General features: G+C 46.2%; 1 protein-coding gene across 8 annotated transcripts in view; it reads left to right on the forward strand.

The window, feature by feature from the left end:
* TMEM44 (transmembrane protein 44) overlaps positions 1–15,279 on the forward strand; it is a 47,992-nt gene that overhangs the window by 10,738 nt on the left and 21,975 nt on the right. For all 8 annotated transcript variants that reach the window (XR_011249868.1, XR_011249870.1, XM_069557317.1 and 5 more), the window contains 3 exons: positions 583–753; positions 2,141–2,281; positions 3,900–4,004. Coding sequence is in view for 6 of the 8 variants with exons in the window: in XM_069557317.1 (XP_069413418.1) it covers positions 583–753; positions 2,141–2,281; positions 3,900–4,004 (417 nt within the window). In the remaining 2 variants the exon portion in view is untranslated. The remainder of the gene's footprint in view (positions 1–582; positions 754–2,140; positions 2,282–3,899; positions 4,005–15,279) is intronic.

A 15,279-nucleotide genomic window follows, 5' to 3' on the forward strand; every position in this document is an offset into this window, starting at 1 on the left:
CTCCACTGAAATTCACGGGCTCCTGCCCAGTGCTGGGTTCCAGGGCACTGGTGAGGCCCTCAGCCCTGCTCTGAGGAGCCCTCTGTCTACTGAGAAGACAGATGTGTAAAGAGCTAAGTCATGACCAGCGTGAAAGGCACTCTAGTAGAGGGGTATGTCAGGTGTGAGGGACACAGAAGAAGGAATTACTTGCTCCCCTTAGAGTGGAGGCATAAGAGATGGTTTCCCAGAGTTGATTTTAAGCCAGGTTCTGAGGAATGAATAGGAGTTCACCAGACAAAGGGGGCAACTTTTTTTTTTTTTTTTTTGGCCTTGGCTCATGGCTTGTGGGATCCTAGGTCCCTGACCAGGGATCGAACCTGTGTCCCCTGCCGTGAAAGCGTGCAGTCCACCAGACTGCCAGGGAATTCCTGGAAGCAGCTTGAAGCCCAATGCAAACAACTCCTCTGGGGGCTGGCCTTGGCCAGAGGGCTTGCCCTCCAACCTCTCACATCAAGGGGTCTGGGTCTTAGAATCAACCGAAGGGAGCTGGGCGAGGCGGCAGTCCTCCCTCCAGCGCAGCCCCTTCCTCTCTCTGCCCAGTGCCGGGGTAGGACATTTCCCTCCATCCACCTGTGGACCCGGCTCCTGTCAGCCCTGGCTGGTCTCCTCTACGCCTCGGCCATCGTGGCCCACGACCAGCGGCCTGAGTACCTGCTGCGGGCCACGCCCTGGTTCCTGACGTCGCTCGGCCGTGCAGCGCTGGACCTGTCTGTATCCACCCCAGGTCCCGGGGCTGGACTGCCTGTGTCTCGTCTCCCCTCTGCCCCACCACGCCCTCCTACCCACTTGGTAGACAGAATTCTTTCTCAGTGGCCAGGGTGGTGGTTTGAAGCCTAGGGCAGGCAGACACAATTGCAGCGTGAAATTCTGTGTTTTGTTCCTTTTTTTTTTTTTTTTTAATAAGCAGAAGGATCTCTTGACTGGAGCTCTATGAAACGGCAGAGGGAGTGTGAACTTCTTGGCCCTGGGCTCAGAGAAGAGCCAGCTCCTGTCTCCATGCTGCTCCCCGCTGCGTCGGCCCCACCCTCCATGAATCTGTTTTCTCACCTTTGCCTTGTCTTTCTCGTGGGCCGGGAAGGGCTTTGCGAGCTGACTTGGCCTGCACAGCTGATCCTGCGCTTCCTGTCCTATTTGGTGCTGGAGCCTGGGGTGGGGAAGCAGGGAGAAAAGCTGTCCCCCTTTCTTGTCCCCAAGGGGTTGTTGCCCGATGTGCTGACACCCCAGTGACCTTGGTGTGAGGGCCTCAAGGGCAGGCTAAGCTCAGACAGTGGCGGGTGGAGATGCTGACAGTGGATAAGCCTCTGCTGGGGAGGGAGTGTGTGAAAAAACCTTGTGGATTTAGCATAAATAGTTCCGAAAAAGATTTTCTCACTTACTGTTTGAGTCTCCCAAGGTTGCCATAACACATTGCCACAAACTCGATGGTTTAAGCCAAAGGAATTTATTCTCTCAGCTTTGGAGACCAGAAGCCCCAAGTCCAGACAGGGCCACACTCTCTCCAAAGGTTCCAAGAGAGAGTCTTGCCCTGCCTTTTCCGGCTTCAGGTGGGCTCCTGGGGTGCCTTGGTTCCGGGCAGCATAACTCCCATTTCTGCCTCTATCGTCACGTGGCCCTTTTCCTTTTGTGTATCTCTGCCTATCTTCTCTTCCTCTGAAGTTCCTGTTGTGGGACTTACCTTATCCACCCTAGTCCACTGCTAACCTCATCTTAACTAATTCTTGATATCAGCAAAGACCCTGTTTCCAAATAAAGTCACATTCTGAGGTTATGGGTGGATATGAATCTGGAGAGACGCTGTTCCACCCACTACATGTACCGTCCCTCCTAAGCCAAGGAAGATGGTTTTCACAATCCTTTGGTTTAACAAGTATTCACCAAGTGCTTGTTAGAGCACCTGGCTGGGTGGTGGGCCCCAGGGGGACAGAGAGAGTTGGACCTGGCTCTGTCCTTAGATTGTCTTGTGTCTGCTCTGGGGCATCCCCTGGCAGGATGATTCTGGGGAGTGAGGGCGTCACTCCAGGGTGGAGCCCTCGGGGTGAAGGCAGCGTCAGGCAACTGAAGTTCTCTGCTTCCTTGAACCTTAACATCCACTTCTCAGATCATTTTCCTTTCCTGCGTGATGAAGAGCAAGATGAGGCAGGTCTTGGGATTTGCCTCTGAAGCGGGAGAGAACCCCGACACCCAAGCCCTTCTGACCTGTGCAGAGAAGGAGGAAGAAAACCAGGAGGCAATGACTGAGGCAAGGTCTCCCAGCTGGATGGGGCTAACCGGTGTCTGTGCCCAGCGTAGGCAGAGGTGGAGAGCCTCGCCAGGGCCCAGCCTGGGAATCTGGGGGTCCCTCCAGTGTGGGTTATGCCCAATGCTGAGTGCCCTGAGAAAATAGGATCCTCTGTTTTTCCAAATACAAAAATTTTTTAAGTTTTCTTTTTTTTGATCACTGCATAAACTTGAACATTTTTTAGCAATGTCGATAAAACAGTCAAATGTCCACTTATGCTATTTGGTAATTTATACATATATTGAAGTTCACTTACTATATAAATTAATACTTGAGTTTAGAAGTAATGTGCTTTTTGCCCACGTTCAGTAAAAACTTATGTTCCTACTTTTGCATACATTTGACATCCACAGCATCACCACCAATAACACAATTTTTTAAAAAGCTGATATTGCTAAAAAGCTAATTTTTAAAGTGTTGTTTACAATAAGATCCACCCTTGGCAATTATGTCATATCTGTAAATGTGTCTGTCTCTGTCTTTACTGATTTAATCAGGTGACCCCTGTAAGTAAGGAGAACTATGCTAACTGAGGGAGTTTGTCTTTGTCAGAAGTCCTTGGCTGCAAATAATTGAACAAGTGCCTCATGATAATAAGAGAGCTTGTAAAGGCTTGAACAGAAAGCAGCTCCCTCTTTTCTAAGATAATTTTTTCAGGAAAAAAAAATCTAGTCTCCTGTGAAGACTCTTCACTATTCTCATTTCTTTCAGAGTGGAAATGAGACTCCCTGTGAGTGAGCCAGGTCCACTCCTCCAAATGTTCTAGCTTTAACAGCATAATCTGACTGAGTTAATGAAATAGGAGATGGTGTGTAGGTATGGCCAAGCTAAAAGGGGCGATACAGGTTCTTGGACCAAAGATCCAAGTTCCCAGGAAGGCTCTAATGGGATGTTATTTTCATTCCATTCTAGAATCTGTTATGAAATTATATTCCAAAAGGGAGCTAAAATATTTCAAGAGAGCCTCATGTGTTTAGTGTTCTGAAGAGAGTAAGTAGAGCCTTCAGCATCTCTTCAGCAGTCTTTACAGCTCTGGTTCTCAAAGTGTGGTCCTTGGACTAGCATCGCCCAAGAACTTGTTAGAAATGCAAATTCTAGGGTCCACCAAGCTCTACCAAAACACAGCTCAGTTGTTTTAATAAGTCCTCTTGGTGCTTCTGATGCACAGTAAAGTTCGAGAACCACTTCTTCTAAAAGCATTTGTTTAGCACCCACCTAAGTAGTCTCCCAGCTTTGTCAAACTTTACAATTATCTGGGGAGCTTTTAAACTCTCCAGGTCACTTCCACACTGGTGGAAGAATGTCTGGGGTTAAAAGCTAAACATTAGCTGTTTTTTAAGAAGCCCAGGTAGTTCCACTGTGCAGCAAAGTTTTGGACCCACCCACCTTCTGTGACATCAAAGAGACAGATAAGATACGTCTTACAGGAAGTAGAAAGTGAGATGTGCCATAAAAGAACAGAAAAAATAAAAGAAAGAAAAAAGAACAGAATCCCTACAGGATTCTGCTGAAGAAAATGGAATCCTGTTTTTAGAAAGTGTCTCCTTCTTCCTTTTTGTCTTCCTGCCTCCTTTGAAAGAACTCGGATTGGGTGCCGCTCACCACACTCCCACACTGCAAGCCGCTCAAGAGGATGGCAGCCATCAGTCGCTACATGGAGCTGACCATTGAACCGGTGCAGCAGGTAAATGGCCGTGAGCCGCAGCTGGGTGCCCAGAAGGGTGGGGGGTAGTCACGGGAGGCTTCTTGGAGGTGACACTTTAGCTGTAGGAGGTGCAGAATGAGTCAGGAAAGCATGCAAACAAGGGCTTTTGAAGGCCTTGGTAGGGAGGAGGTGGTCAGATGAAGTGGAGCTGGAAAGATGAAAAGGTGGCGAAGAGGCAAGGTCACAGTGTGGAAGCTGACCGTCATCCTGAGGACGATGGGCGTCCAGGAGACTTCCGGATGAGAGACTCAGGGTCAGCCATGCCTTCCAGGGCCATCACTCAGCCTGTGTCGGGGGCAGATTAGAGAGAGGAGCCTGGAGATAAGGGGGTCAGTGAGGCACGGCTGCGAGTCCAGGAAAGAGGTGGTGTGGCCTGAACCAAGGCCAGAGCTGATGCGGATGCAGAGCTTCAGTGGAGTCAGCGGGTACAGCAGTGGGAGCTGTGAGGGTATGGGGTGACTCCCGGGGCTCCGGCCTGTCTGAGGGGTCCTCAGGAGGAGGAGGGTTGGAGAAAAGACTGGAAAAGGTGGTGAGACATCCACTTCACGTCCCATACCCCACTAGGATGTTCCTGTCGAGGCTACAGTGGCCTCCCTACCGCTAAATCCTGGGGTAATTTCTGTCCTAGTCGAGATTCAACTCATTCAGCCACCCGCGTCTTCCAGTTTCTGGGGCCCTCCTTGGCCTAGTTTTTCTGACTCCCTCCCTCCTGGCGGCTTCTCCCGGTGAGCCTGACTTCAAGGTTGCAGTACCCCAACTCCGCCTCAGGAGGGCTCCCTTCTCTGATCCCATAGCCCCACCTGCCAGCCCTTGAGATCTCCCCTGCCTGTGTCTCCATCCTTTCCAGTTCGGGCTGCTCTGCTTCCTCTTCATTATCAGCACATGGCATCTCACACATGCCGTGTCCAATACGGAATTCTGGATTTCCACGCCCAGACGGCTCCTGCTCCTCTCCCTATCTTCCTCATGTCAGTGCAATACGGAATTCTGGATTTCCACGCCCAGACGGCTCCTGCTCCTCTCCCTATCTTCCTCATGTCAGTGCAGTGAGGCAAACCCAGATCCCCCTCTTCTCATACGCGCTTGTGCCCATCTCATCCGTGGGCGAGTCTTGTAAATACTTCATTTAAAGTCGATCCAGAAACTTCCCTAGTGGTCCAATGGTTAAGACTCTGAGCTTCCAATGCAGGGAACATGGGTGTTGATCCCTGTTTGGGGAACTGAGATCCCACATGGCACGGGCACAAACAAAAAACGAATAAATAAAAATAAAGTAGATCTAACCTGGAGATTACCATATAAGTGAAGTAAGGAAGACAAGTGTTATGTGATGTCACTTTTATGTGGAATCTAAAAAATACTACAAATGAACTTATTTACAAAACGGAAATAGACGCACAGATATAGAAAACACACTTATGGTTACCAAAGTGGAAGGGTAGGGGAAGGGATAAATTGGGAGCATGGGATTAACAGATGCACACAACTATGTATAAAGTAGATAAATGACAAGATTTTGCTACATAGTACAGGGAACTATATTCAATATCTTGTAATAAACTATAGGGCTTCCCTGGTGGCTCAGATGGTAAAGAATCCACCTGCAATGTGGGAGACCTGGGTTCGATCCCTGGGTCGGGAAGATCCTATGGAGAAGGAAATGGCAACCCACTCCAGTATTCTTGCCTGGGAAATCCCATGGACAGAGGAGTCCGGCAGCTATAATGAGAAAGAATTGAAAAAAAGAATATAGGCATATACAGGTAAATATGTATAACTGAATCACTTTGCTGTACACCTAAAGCTAACATAACATTGTAAATCAACTTTACTTCAATTTAATAAGTGGGAAACAAGTAGATCCAGGAGCCTTGTCACTGGTTTGCCACTGCTATTTTTGTACTGTCCGCTCCATTTACACGGAGAAGGCAATGGCACCCCACTCCAGTACTCTTGCCTGGAAAATCCTATGGACGGAGGAGCCTGCTGGGCTGCAGTCCATGGGGTCGCTAGGAGTTGGACACGACTGAGCAACTTCACTTTCACTTTTCACTTTCATGCATTGGAGAAGGAAATGGCAACCCACTCCAGTGTTCTTGCCTGGAGAATCCCAGGGACAGGGGAGCCTGGTGGGCTGCCATCTATGGGGTCACACAGAGTCGGACACGACTGAAGCGACTTAGCAGCAGCAGCAACTCCATTTACAACCAGTAACCCGAAGAGTCTGCTTAGAATGTAAATTATATCTTGCTACTCTTTGCTTTAAAGCACTCCTCTGGCTTCCCTTGTGGCTCGGCTGGTAAAGAATCCTCCTGCAATGCAGGAGACCTGGGTTCAATCCCCGGGTTGGGAAGATCCCCTGGAGAAGGGAAAGGCTACCCATTCCAGTATTCTGGCCTAGAGAACTCCACGGACTGCATAGTCCATGGAGTTGCAAAGAGTTGAACACGACTGAGCGAATTTTACTTCACTTCACTTCTGGCTTCCCATTTCACACAGAATAAAATCTAATCTCCTAACACAGACCTGTTAGACCCTCCAAGACCCGTGCTTGCCCATCCCTGACTGCCTCCTCTTCTACCCCGCTTCACTCCTCTCTGGCTACACAGAATATCTCTTCATTCCTCTGCCTACATGCTCTTCCTCCTGATTTTTTTACGTCTGCTTTTTTTCTTGTCTTTCTGTTCAGTAAAAACGTCACTTTCTCCGAAGGCCTTCTTCCCCCACCACCCAGTCAAATGGGCGTATTGCCTCTTCTGCTGTATTACTTGCCGTTCAGCTCAGTCGCTCAGTCGTGTCTGACTCTTTGTGACCCCATGAATCGCAGCACACCAGGCCTCCCTGTCCATCACCAACTCCCAGAGTCTACCCAAACTCATGTCCATTGAGTTGGTGATGCCATCCAACCATCTCATCCTCTGTCGTCCCCTTCTCCTCCTGCCTTCAATCTTTCCCAGCATCGGGGTCTTTTCAAATGAGTCAGCTCTTCGCATGAGGTGGCCAAAGTATTGGAGTTTCAGCTTTAGCATCAGTCCTTCCAATGAACATTCAGGACTCATCTCCTTTAGGATGGACTGGTTGGATATCCTTGCAGTCCAAGGGACTCTCAAGAGTCTTCTCCAACACCACAGTTCAAAAGCATCAATTCTTTGGCACTCAACTTTCTTCACAGTCCAACTCTCACATCCATACATGACCACTAGAAAAACCATAGCCTTGACTAGATGGACCTTTGTTGGCAAAGTAATGTGTCTGCTTTTTAATATGCTGTCTAGGTTGGTCATAACTTCCCTTCCAAGGAGTAGGCGTCTTTTAATTTCATGGCTGCAGTCGCCATCTGTATTACTTTATTACCTTTTAAAATGCTCTGCAAAGCACATTTCACGATCTTTTACTTTTGTTTGTTTTCTGTTTCTTGCTGGGATATAAACTTTGTCCGCTTCTGTCTCATCTGCCTCAACCCTGGTGCATCGAGTCACAGGTTCTTGGCACAGGTGTGTTGGAACGAAGAGTTCAGTAGTAGGGGCCCCACTGAGCTGACCTTGGGACATGCTGACACTCAGAGTTTGGTCCTGATAGGGAGGTTTTACTTATTGTTCCTTGGGATGTGGGTGCAAATAGACTGTGTGGGATGTAAGTGAAGTTCAGGGAGGTTCGGAGCACGTTTTCGCAATTAAGAGCCTTTTTTTTTTTTTTTGCAGAAGATATTTTATTATAGGTTATTATAAGATAATACATATAATTCCCTATGCTATACAGTCTATCTTTGTTGCTTATCTATTTTATAAATAGCAGTTTGAGTCTTTTGTCTTTCTCAAACTATTCCAAAAAACTGAAGTGAAAGCAATACTCCCAAATTCTTTATATGTTTGGTAGAATTCCCCTGTGAAGCTGTCTGGTCCTGGACTTTTGTTTGCTGGGATTTTTTTTTTAATACTTTTAAAAAATTACAAATTTAATTTCACTTCTGATCCATCTGTTCAAATTGTCTATTTCTTGTTGACTCAGTCTTTGCATACGGTGTTTCTAGGGATTTGTTTATTTCTCCTAGGTTGTCTGATTTGTTGGCATGAGACAGTTCACAGTATTCTCTCATGATTTTTTTTAATACTTTTGTGATATTAATTGTTATTTATCCTATTTCATTTCTTATTTTGTTTATTTGGGTCCCTTCTCTTTTCTTCTTGGTGAGTCTGGCTAAAGGTTTATCAATTTTGTTTATCTTTTCAAAAAGCCAGTTCTTAGTTTCATTGATCCTTTTTATTGTTGTTTTATCTCTGTTTTATAAAGGAGCCTATTTTGGCCATTAAGCTCTTTTTCCATCGGGAGACTGGCTGGGTAGGTGGGTGATCGGAAGCTCTGGGGAAACCACGGGGAGCCCTGGCATCTGGCCAGCGCTTTACATTAGAAATTTTGAAATCATGGAATTTCTGAAAAATAATAATGCAAAATAAAACAGAATGGTGCAAAGTAAAAAACAAAAATTCAAAAGCTGTGTTCACTTAAACGCAAGACCCCCTGTACCTGAGTCTTGAGAGGATGCCTGCTGGGAAATAGGCTCTTTGGGACAAGACTGTGTTCTCTTGTTCTCTTCCTTCTGTGTCCACCAGAGGGCGAGCGTTGTCTTGATGACGGCTCCCAGCGGGGAGCCTGGAGCCCTGCCTCTAGCCTGGGCAGAAGAGTCATCATTCCTGCGGTGGTCTGTTTATTCAGGCTCTGAGTAATCGATACCAACCAGCCCTTCTGATGATAACTGTACTGGTCATAGTGCTTAGAGCGCTGGTTATAGTGCTTAGAGTACTGTGCTTTACATAGATTACATCATTTAACCCAAACACCCAACCCTTGAGGTTACCATGCTCATTTTACAGAGAAAGAAAAGAGGCCGGTTGAGGTTAAGCAGCTTGCTCAAGGTCACACGATCTGTTGGTGTTAGAACCAGGATTTGTACCTGTCTCTACGCAGATCTGTGCCTTTCCTTACAGAGTTAGGCAGCTTCTTACTTGGCAAAATGGCTGACACCCAGTACATGCTTGATAAATGTTTTTTAAAATTATCATCAACACAAATTCTTATAACAACTTGAAGTAGATACAAATGTTATTTCTATTGTTATAGAAATTGTTGACTTATTATTATGCTAAATTATTATATTTAATACTTTTATTATTATTTTTGAATGATGCACAGAGAGGGTTAACTCACTTGCCCAAGATCCCATAGTTAGAAAAATCTCAAAAATAGGTTTCAGACTAAGCATGTCTGATTCCGGGCCCTAAGCTTTTATGGAAAAGACATGATTTTTATGCCGCCATTTCATGCCTGCTATGTTAGCAGATTTTTTTTTTTTTTTTTTAATGAGAATGTCCTGATGGGCATGTTGTGGTTTGGTACCGTGATGCCGCGTGCTTTAATACACATCCTGTTTGGACTACCCTGTGAAACGGACAAACAAGCCAGTGAGGTGCCCACTCTTCCGAATATCCCCTCCTGAACACTGGTCTAATGAGAGATTTCCCAAGAGGCGCAGCTGGGGCCAGCCTGGGCCTGAGGGGCTGAGGACGTGGGGTCCTAGGAGTCCACAACTCACAGAATTTGGAACTCCGTTTTATCTGTTGACTCAGGTGTGGTCAGGCCTGGGGAATTTATAGATTCTTTCATTGCTGTGGCTGGGAGGCCTCTGCTCCCCACCCCCCATGTCTCTGCCTGTGTCTCCTTGGTGGATTTTCCTCCCTTCCAGCCAACTCTCACAGGAATCTGTGCCTTGGACCTGTCTAGGGTTGCAGCCCTGCGTGATTTGGGGACCCATATGAGCAGCTGTTCTTCTCATGTGTCCAGGGCATTTACTAAATCTTATCCTCGTGACACCACTTAAGAGGAGGGCAGGCAGGGGCTGCCAGCCCTGTCTATAGGTTAGGAAAGTGACGCTCAGGAGGATGAGGTTTTTTGCCAAGGTAAGGCAGTTAGCTGGTGGACGCGTGGCCTGGAAGGCAGGTTGCTCCCCCTGTGCTCTATCAGTGTGATGACTGCCTGGCTCTGAAACCCCAGCCCACAGCCTCGAGGATCTTGCGGAAATCTGTGTGCCCTGTGGACGGAAGCTCTCTTCTGAGATGTACAGAGAGATAAATGATAGATAGATTGATGATGACAGGTAGATATGCATGCTCTGAAACCCCATCCCACAGCCTCGAGGATCTCTGTGGAAACCCATGTGCCCTGTGAGGGGAAGCTGTCTTCTGAGACGGACAGAGAGACCAGTTCAATTCAGTTCAGTTGGTCAGTCATGTCCGACTCTCTCCAACTCCATGGACTGCAGCACACCAGGCCTCCCTGTCCATCACCAAATCCTGGAGTTTACTCAAACTCACGTCCATTGAGTCGGTGATGCCATCTGACCATCTCATCCTCTGTCGTCCCCTTCTCCTCCTGCCTTCAATCTTTCCTAGCATCAGAGTCTTTTCCAGTGAGTCAGCTCTTTGCATCAGATGGCCAAAGTAGTGGAGTTTCAGCTTCAACATCAGTCCTTCCAGTGAATATTCACGACTGATTTCCTTTAGAATGGACTGGTTGGATCTCCTTGCAGTCCAAGAGACTCTTAAGAGTCTTCTCCAACACCACAGTTCAAAAGCATCAATTCTTCGGCGCTCAGCTTTCTTTATAATCCAATTCTCACATCCATACATGACTACTGGAAAAACCATAGCCTTGACTAGGCGGACCTTTGTTGGTAAAGTAATGTGTCTGCCTTTTAATATGCTGTCTAGGTTGGTCATAACTTTCCTTCCAAGGAGCAAGTGTCTTTTAATTTCATGGCTGCAGTCACCATTTACAGTGATTTTGGAGCCCCAAAAAATAAAGTCTCTCACTGTTTCCTTATCTATTTGCCATGAAGTGATGGGACCAGATACCATGATCTTAGTTTTCTGAATGTTGAGTTTTAAGCCAACTTTTTAACTCTCTTCTGTCACTTTCATCAAGAGGCACTTTAGTTCCTTTTCACTTTCTGCCATAAGGGTGGTGTCATCTGCATATCTGAGATTATTGATATTTCTCCCGGCAATCTTGATTCCAGCTTGAGCTTCATCCAGCCTGGCATTTTACATGATGTACTCTGCGTGTAAGTTAAATAAGCAGGGTGACAATATCCAGCCTTGATGTACTCCTTTTCCGATTTGGAACCAGTCTGTTGTTCCATGTCCAGTTCTAACTGTTGCTTCCTGACCTGCATACAGATTTCTCAAGAGGCAGGTCAGGTGGTCTGGTCTCCCATCTCTTGAAGAATTTTCCACAGTTTGTTGTGACCCACACAGTCAAAGGCTTTGACATAGTCAATAAAACAGAAGTAGATATTTTCTGGAACTCTCTTGCTTTTTTGATGATCCAACAGATGTTGGCAATTTGATCTCTGTTTCCTCTGCCATTTTTAAATCCAGCTTGAACATGTGGAAGTTCACGGTTCATGTACTGTTGAAGCCTGGCTTGGAGAATTTTGAGCATTACTTTGCTATCGTGTGAGATGAGTACAATTGTTCGGTAGTTTGAGCATTCTTTGGCATTGCCTTTCTTTGGGATTGGAATGAAAACTGACCTTTTCCAGTCCTGTGGCCACTGCTGAGTCTTCCAAATTTGCGGGCATATTGAGTGCAGCACTTTCACAGCATCATGTTTTAGGATTTGAAATAGCAAGATGGTAGGAGGGGCGGAATTGTGTTTAGAATCAAACCCCATAGAGGGCTCACACAAACCTTGTGCACACCAGGACCCAGAGACCCCACAGAGACTGAGACAGAACTGTGTTTGAGTGTCTCTTGTGGAGGTACCAGTCAGCAGTGGAGTGCCCCAGGGGCAGGGGCTCTGGGTGCAGCAGACCTGGGTGTGGCATAGCCTTCTTGGAGGAGGTCGCCATTAACCCCAGCATAGAGCCGCCAGAACTTACACAGGACTGGGGAAACAGATTATTGGAAGGCACAAACAGCACCTTGTGAGTACCAGGACCCAGGAGAAAGGAGCAGGGACCCCACAAGAGACTGACCCAGACTTGCCTGTGAGTGTCCAGGAGTCTCGGGCAGAGGCGTGGGTCGGCGGGGGCCTGATGCAGGGTTGGGGGCAGTGAGTATAGCAGTGAGTGCATGGGGCATTTTGAAGGAGGTTGCCATTGTCTTCATTACCTCCACCGCAGTTTGAAAGAGAAGGTTGCTCAGTCGTGTCCGACTCTTTGCGACCCCATGGACTGCAGCACACCAGGCCTCCCTGTCCATCACCAACTCCCGGAGTTTACTCAAACTCATGTCCATCAAGTCAGTGATGCCATCCAACCATCTCATCCTCTGTCATCCCCTTCTCCTCCCACCTTCAATCTTTCCCAGCATCAGGGTCTTTTCAAATGAGTCAGTTCTAGTTTGGCCCCAGGTAGCTCAGTGGGTAAATCATCTGCCTGCAATGCAGGAGACCCAGGTTCGATTCCTGGGTCAGGAAGATCCCCTGGAGAAGGAAATGGCAGCCCATTCCAGAATTCTTGTCTGTAGAATCCATGAACAAAGGAGCCTGGCAAGCTACAGTCCACAGGATCTCGAGAGTCGGACACGACTTATCGACTAAACCAACCAAATAACAGGAAGGGAACACAGCTCCACCCATCTTCAGAAAATTGGATTAAAGATTTACTGAGCATGTCCCTGCCCATCAGAACAAGACCCAGTTTCCCCTTCAGTCAGTCTCTCAGGAAGCTTCCATAAGGCTCTTATCCTTCTCCATCAGAGGGCAGACAGACTGAAAACCACAGTCACAGAAAACTAACCAATCTGATCACATGGACCACAACCTTGTCTAACTCAGTGAAACTATGAGCCATGCCATGTAGGGCCACCCAAGATATATGGGTCATGGTGGAGAGTTCTGACAGAATGAGGTCCACTGGAAAAGGGAGTGGCAAACCACTTCAGTATTCTTGCCTTGAGAACCCCATGAAGAGTATGAAAAGGCAAAATGATAGGACACTGAAAGAGGAACTCCCCAAGTTGGTAGGTGCCCAATATGCTACTGGAAATCAGTGGAGAAGTAACTCCAGAAAGAATGAAGGGATGGAGCCTAAGCAACAACAACATCCAGTTGTGGATGTGACTGGTGATGGAAGTAAAGTCCTATGCTATAAAAAGCAATATTGTATGGGAACCTGGAATGTTAGGTCCATGAATCAAGGCAAATTGAAAGTGGTCAAACAAGAGATGGCATCAACATTTTAGGAATCAGTGAACTAAAATGGACTGGAATGTGTGAATTTAACTCAGATGACCATTATATCTACTACTGTGGGCAAGAATCACTTAGAAGAAATGGAGTAGCCATCGTAGTCAACAAAAGAGTCTGAAATGCAGTACTTGGCTGCAATCTCAAAAACGACAGAATGATACCTGTTCATTTCCAAAGCAAACCACTCAGTATCACAGTAATCCAAGTCTATGCCCCAACCAGTAACGCTGAAGAAGTTGAAGTTGAACAGTTCTATGAAGACCTAAAAGACCTTCTAGAACTAACACCCCAAAACGATATCCTTTTCATCATAGGGGACTAGAATGCAAAAGTAGGAAGTCAAGAGATACCTGGAGTAACAGACAAATTTGGCCTTGGACTGTAGAATGAAGCAGGGAAAAGGCTAATAGAGTTTTGCCAAGAGCACGCACAGGTCATAGCAAACACCCTTTTCCAACAACACAAGAGAAGACTCTACACATGGACATCACCAGATGGTCAATACAGAAATCAGATTGCTTATATTCTTTGCAGCCAAAGATGGAGACGCTCTATACAGTCAGCAAAAACAAGCCCAGGAGCTGACTGTGACTCAGATCATGAACTCCTTATTGCCAAATTCAGACTGAAATTGAAGAAAGTAGGGAAAACCATTAGGCCATTCAGGTATGACCTAAATCAAATCCCTTATGATTATACAGTGGAAGTGAGAAATAGATTTAAGGGACTAGATCTGATAGATAGAGTGCTGATGAACTATGGACCAAGGTTGGTGACATTGTGCAGGAGATAGTGATCAAGACCATCCCCAAGAAAAAGAAATGCAAAAAGGCAAAATGGTTGTCTGAGGAGGACTTACAAATAGCTGTGAAAACAAGAGAAGCAAAAAGCAAAGGAGAAAAGGAAAAACATACCAATTCGAATGCAGAGTTCCAAAGAATAGCAAGGAGAGATAAGAAAGCCTTCCTCAGTGATCAATGCAAAGAAATAGAGGAAAACAATAGAATGGAAAAGACTAGAGATCTCTTCAAGAAAATTAGAGATGCCAAGGAAACATTTCATGCAAAGATGGGCTCAATAAAGGACAGAAATGGTATGGACCTAACAGAAGCAGAAGATAGTAAGAAGAGGTGGCAGGAATACAAAAAAGATCTTAACAACCCAGATAATCACGATGGTGTCACCGCTCACCTAGAGCCAGACATCTGGAATGTGAAGTCAAGTGGGTCTTAGGAAGCATCACTACAAACAAAGCTGGTGGAGGTGATAGAATTGCAGTTGAGCTATTTCAAATCCTACAAGATGATGCTATGAAAGTGCTACACTCAGTATGCCAGCAATTTTGGAAAACTCAGCAGTGGCCACAGCACTGGAAAAGGTCTGTTTTCATTCCAGTCCCAAAGGCAATGCCAAAGAATGCTCAAACTACCACATAGTTGCCCTCATCTCACACTCTAGCAAAGTAATGCTCAAAATTCTCCAGGCCAGGCTTCAACAGTACATGAACCGTGAACTTCCAGATGTTCAAGCTGGATTTAGAAAAGGCAGAGGAAACAGATCAAATTGCTAACATCTGTTAGATCGTTGAAAAAGCAAGAGAGTTCCAGAAAAAAATCTACTTCTGTTTTATTGACTATGTCAAAGCCTTTGACTGTGTGGGTCACAACAAACTGTGGAAAATTCTTCAAGAGAAGGGAGACCAGACCACCTGACCTGCCTCTTGAGAAATCTGTATGCAGGTCAGGAAGCAACAGTTAGAACTGGACATGGAACAACAGACTGATTCCAAATCGGAAAAGAAGTACATCAAGGCTGGATATTGTCACCCTGCTTATTTAACTTATATGCAGAGTACATCATGAGAAACACTGGGCTGGATGAAGCTCAAGCTGGAATCAAGATTGCTGGGAGAAATATCAATAACCTCAGATATGCAGATGACACCACCCTTATGGCAGAAAGCAAAGAAGAACAAAAGAGCCTCTTGATGAAGGAGAGTGAAAAA

This window comes from Ovis canadensis, chromosome 1 (assembly GCF_042477335.2).
Source record: "Ovis canadensis isolate MfBH-ARS-UI-01 breed Bighorn chromosome 1, ARS-UI_OviCan_v2, whole genome shotgun sequence".
Classification (NCBI taxonomy): domain Eukaryota; kingdom Metazoa; phylum Chordata; class Mammalia; order Artiodactyla; family Bovidae; genus Ovis; species Ovis canadensis.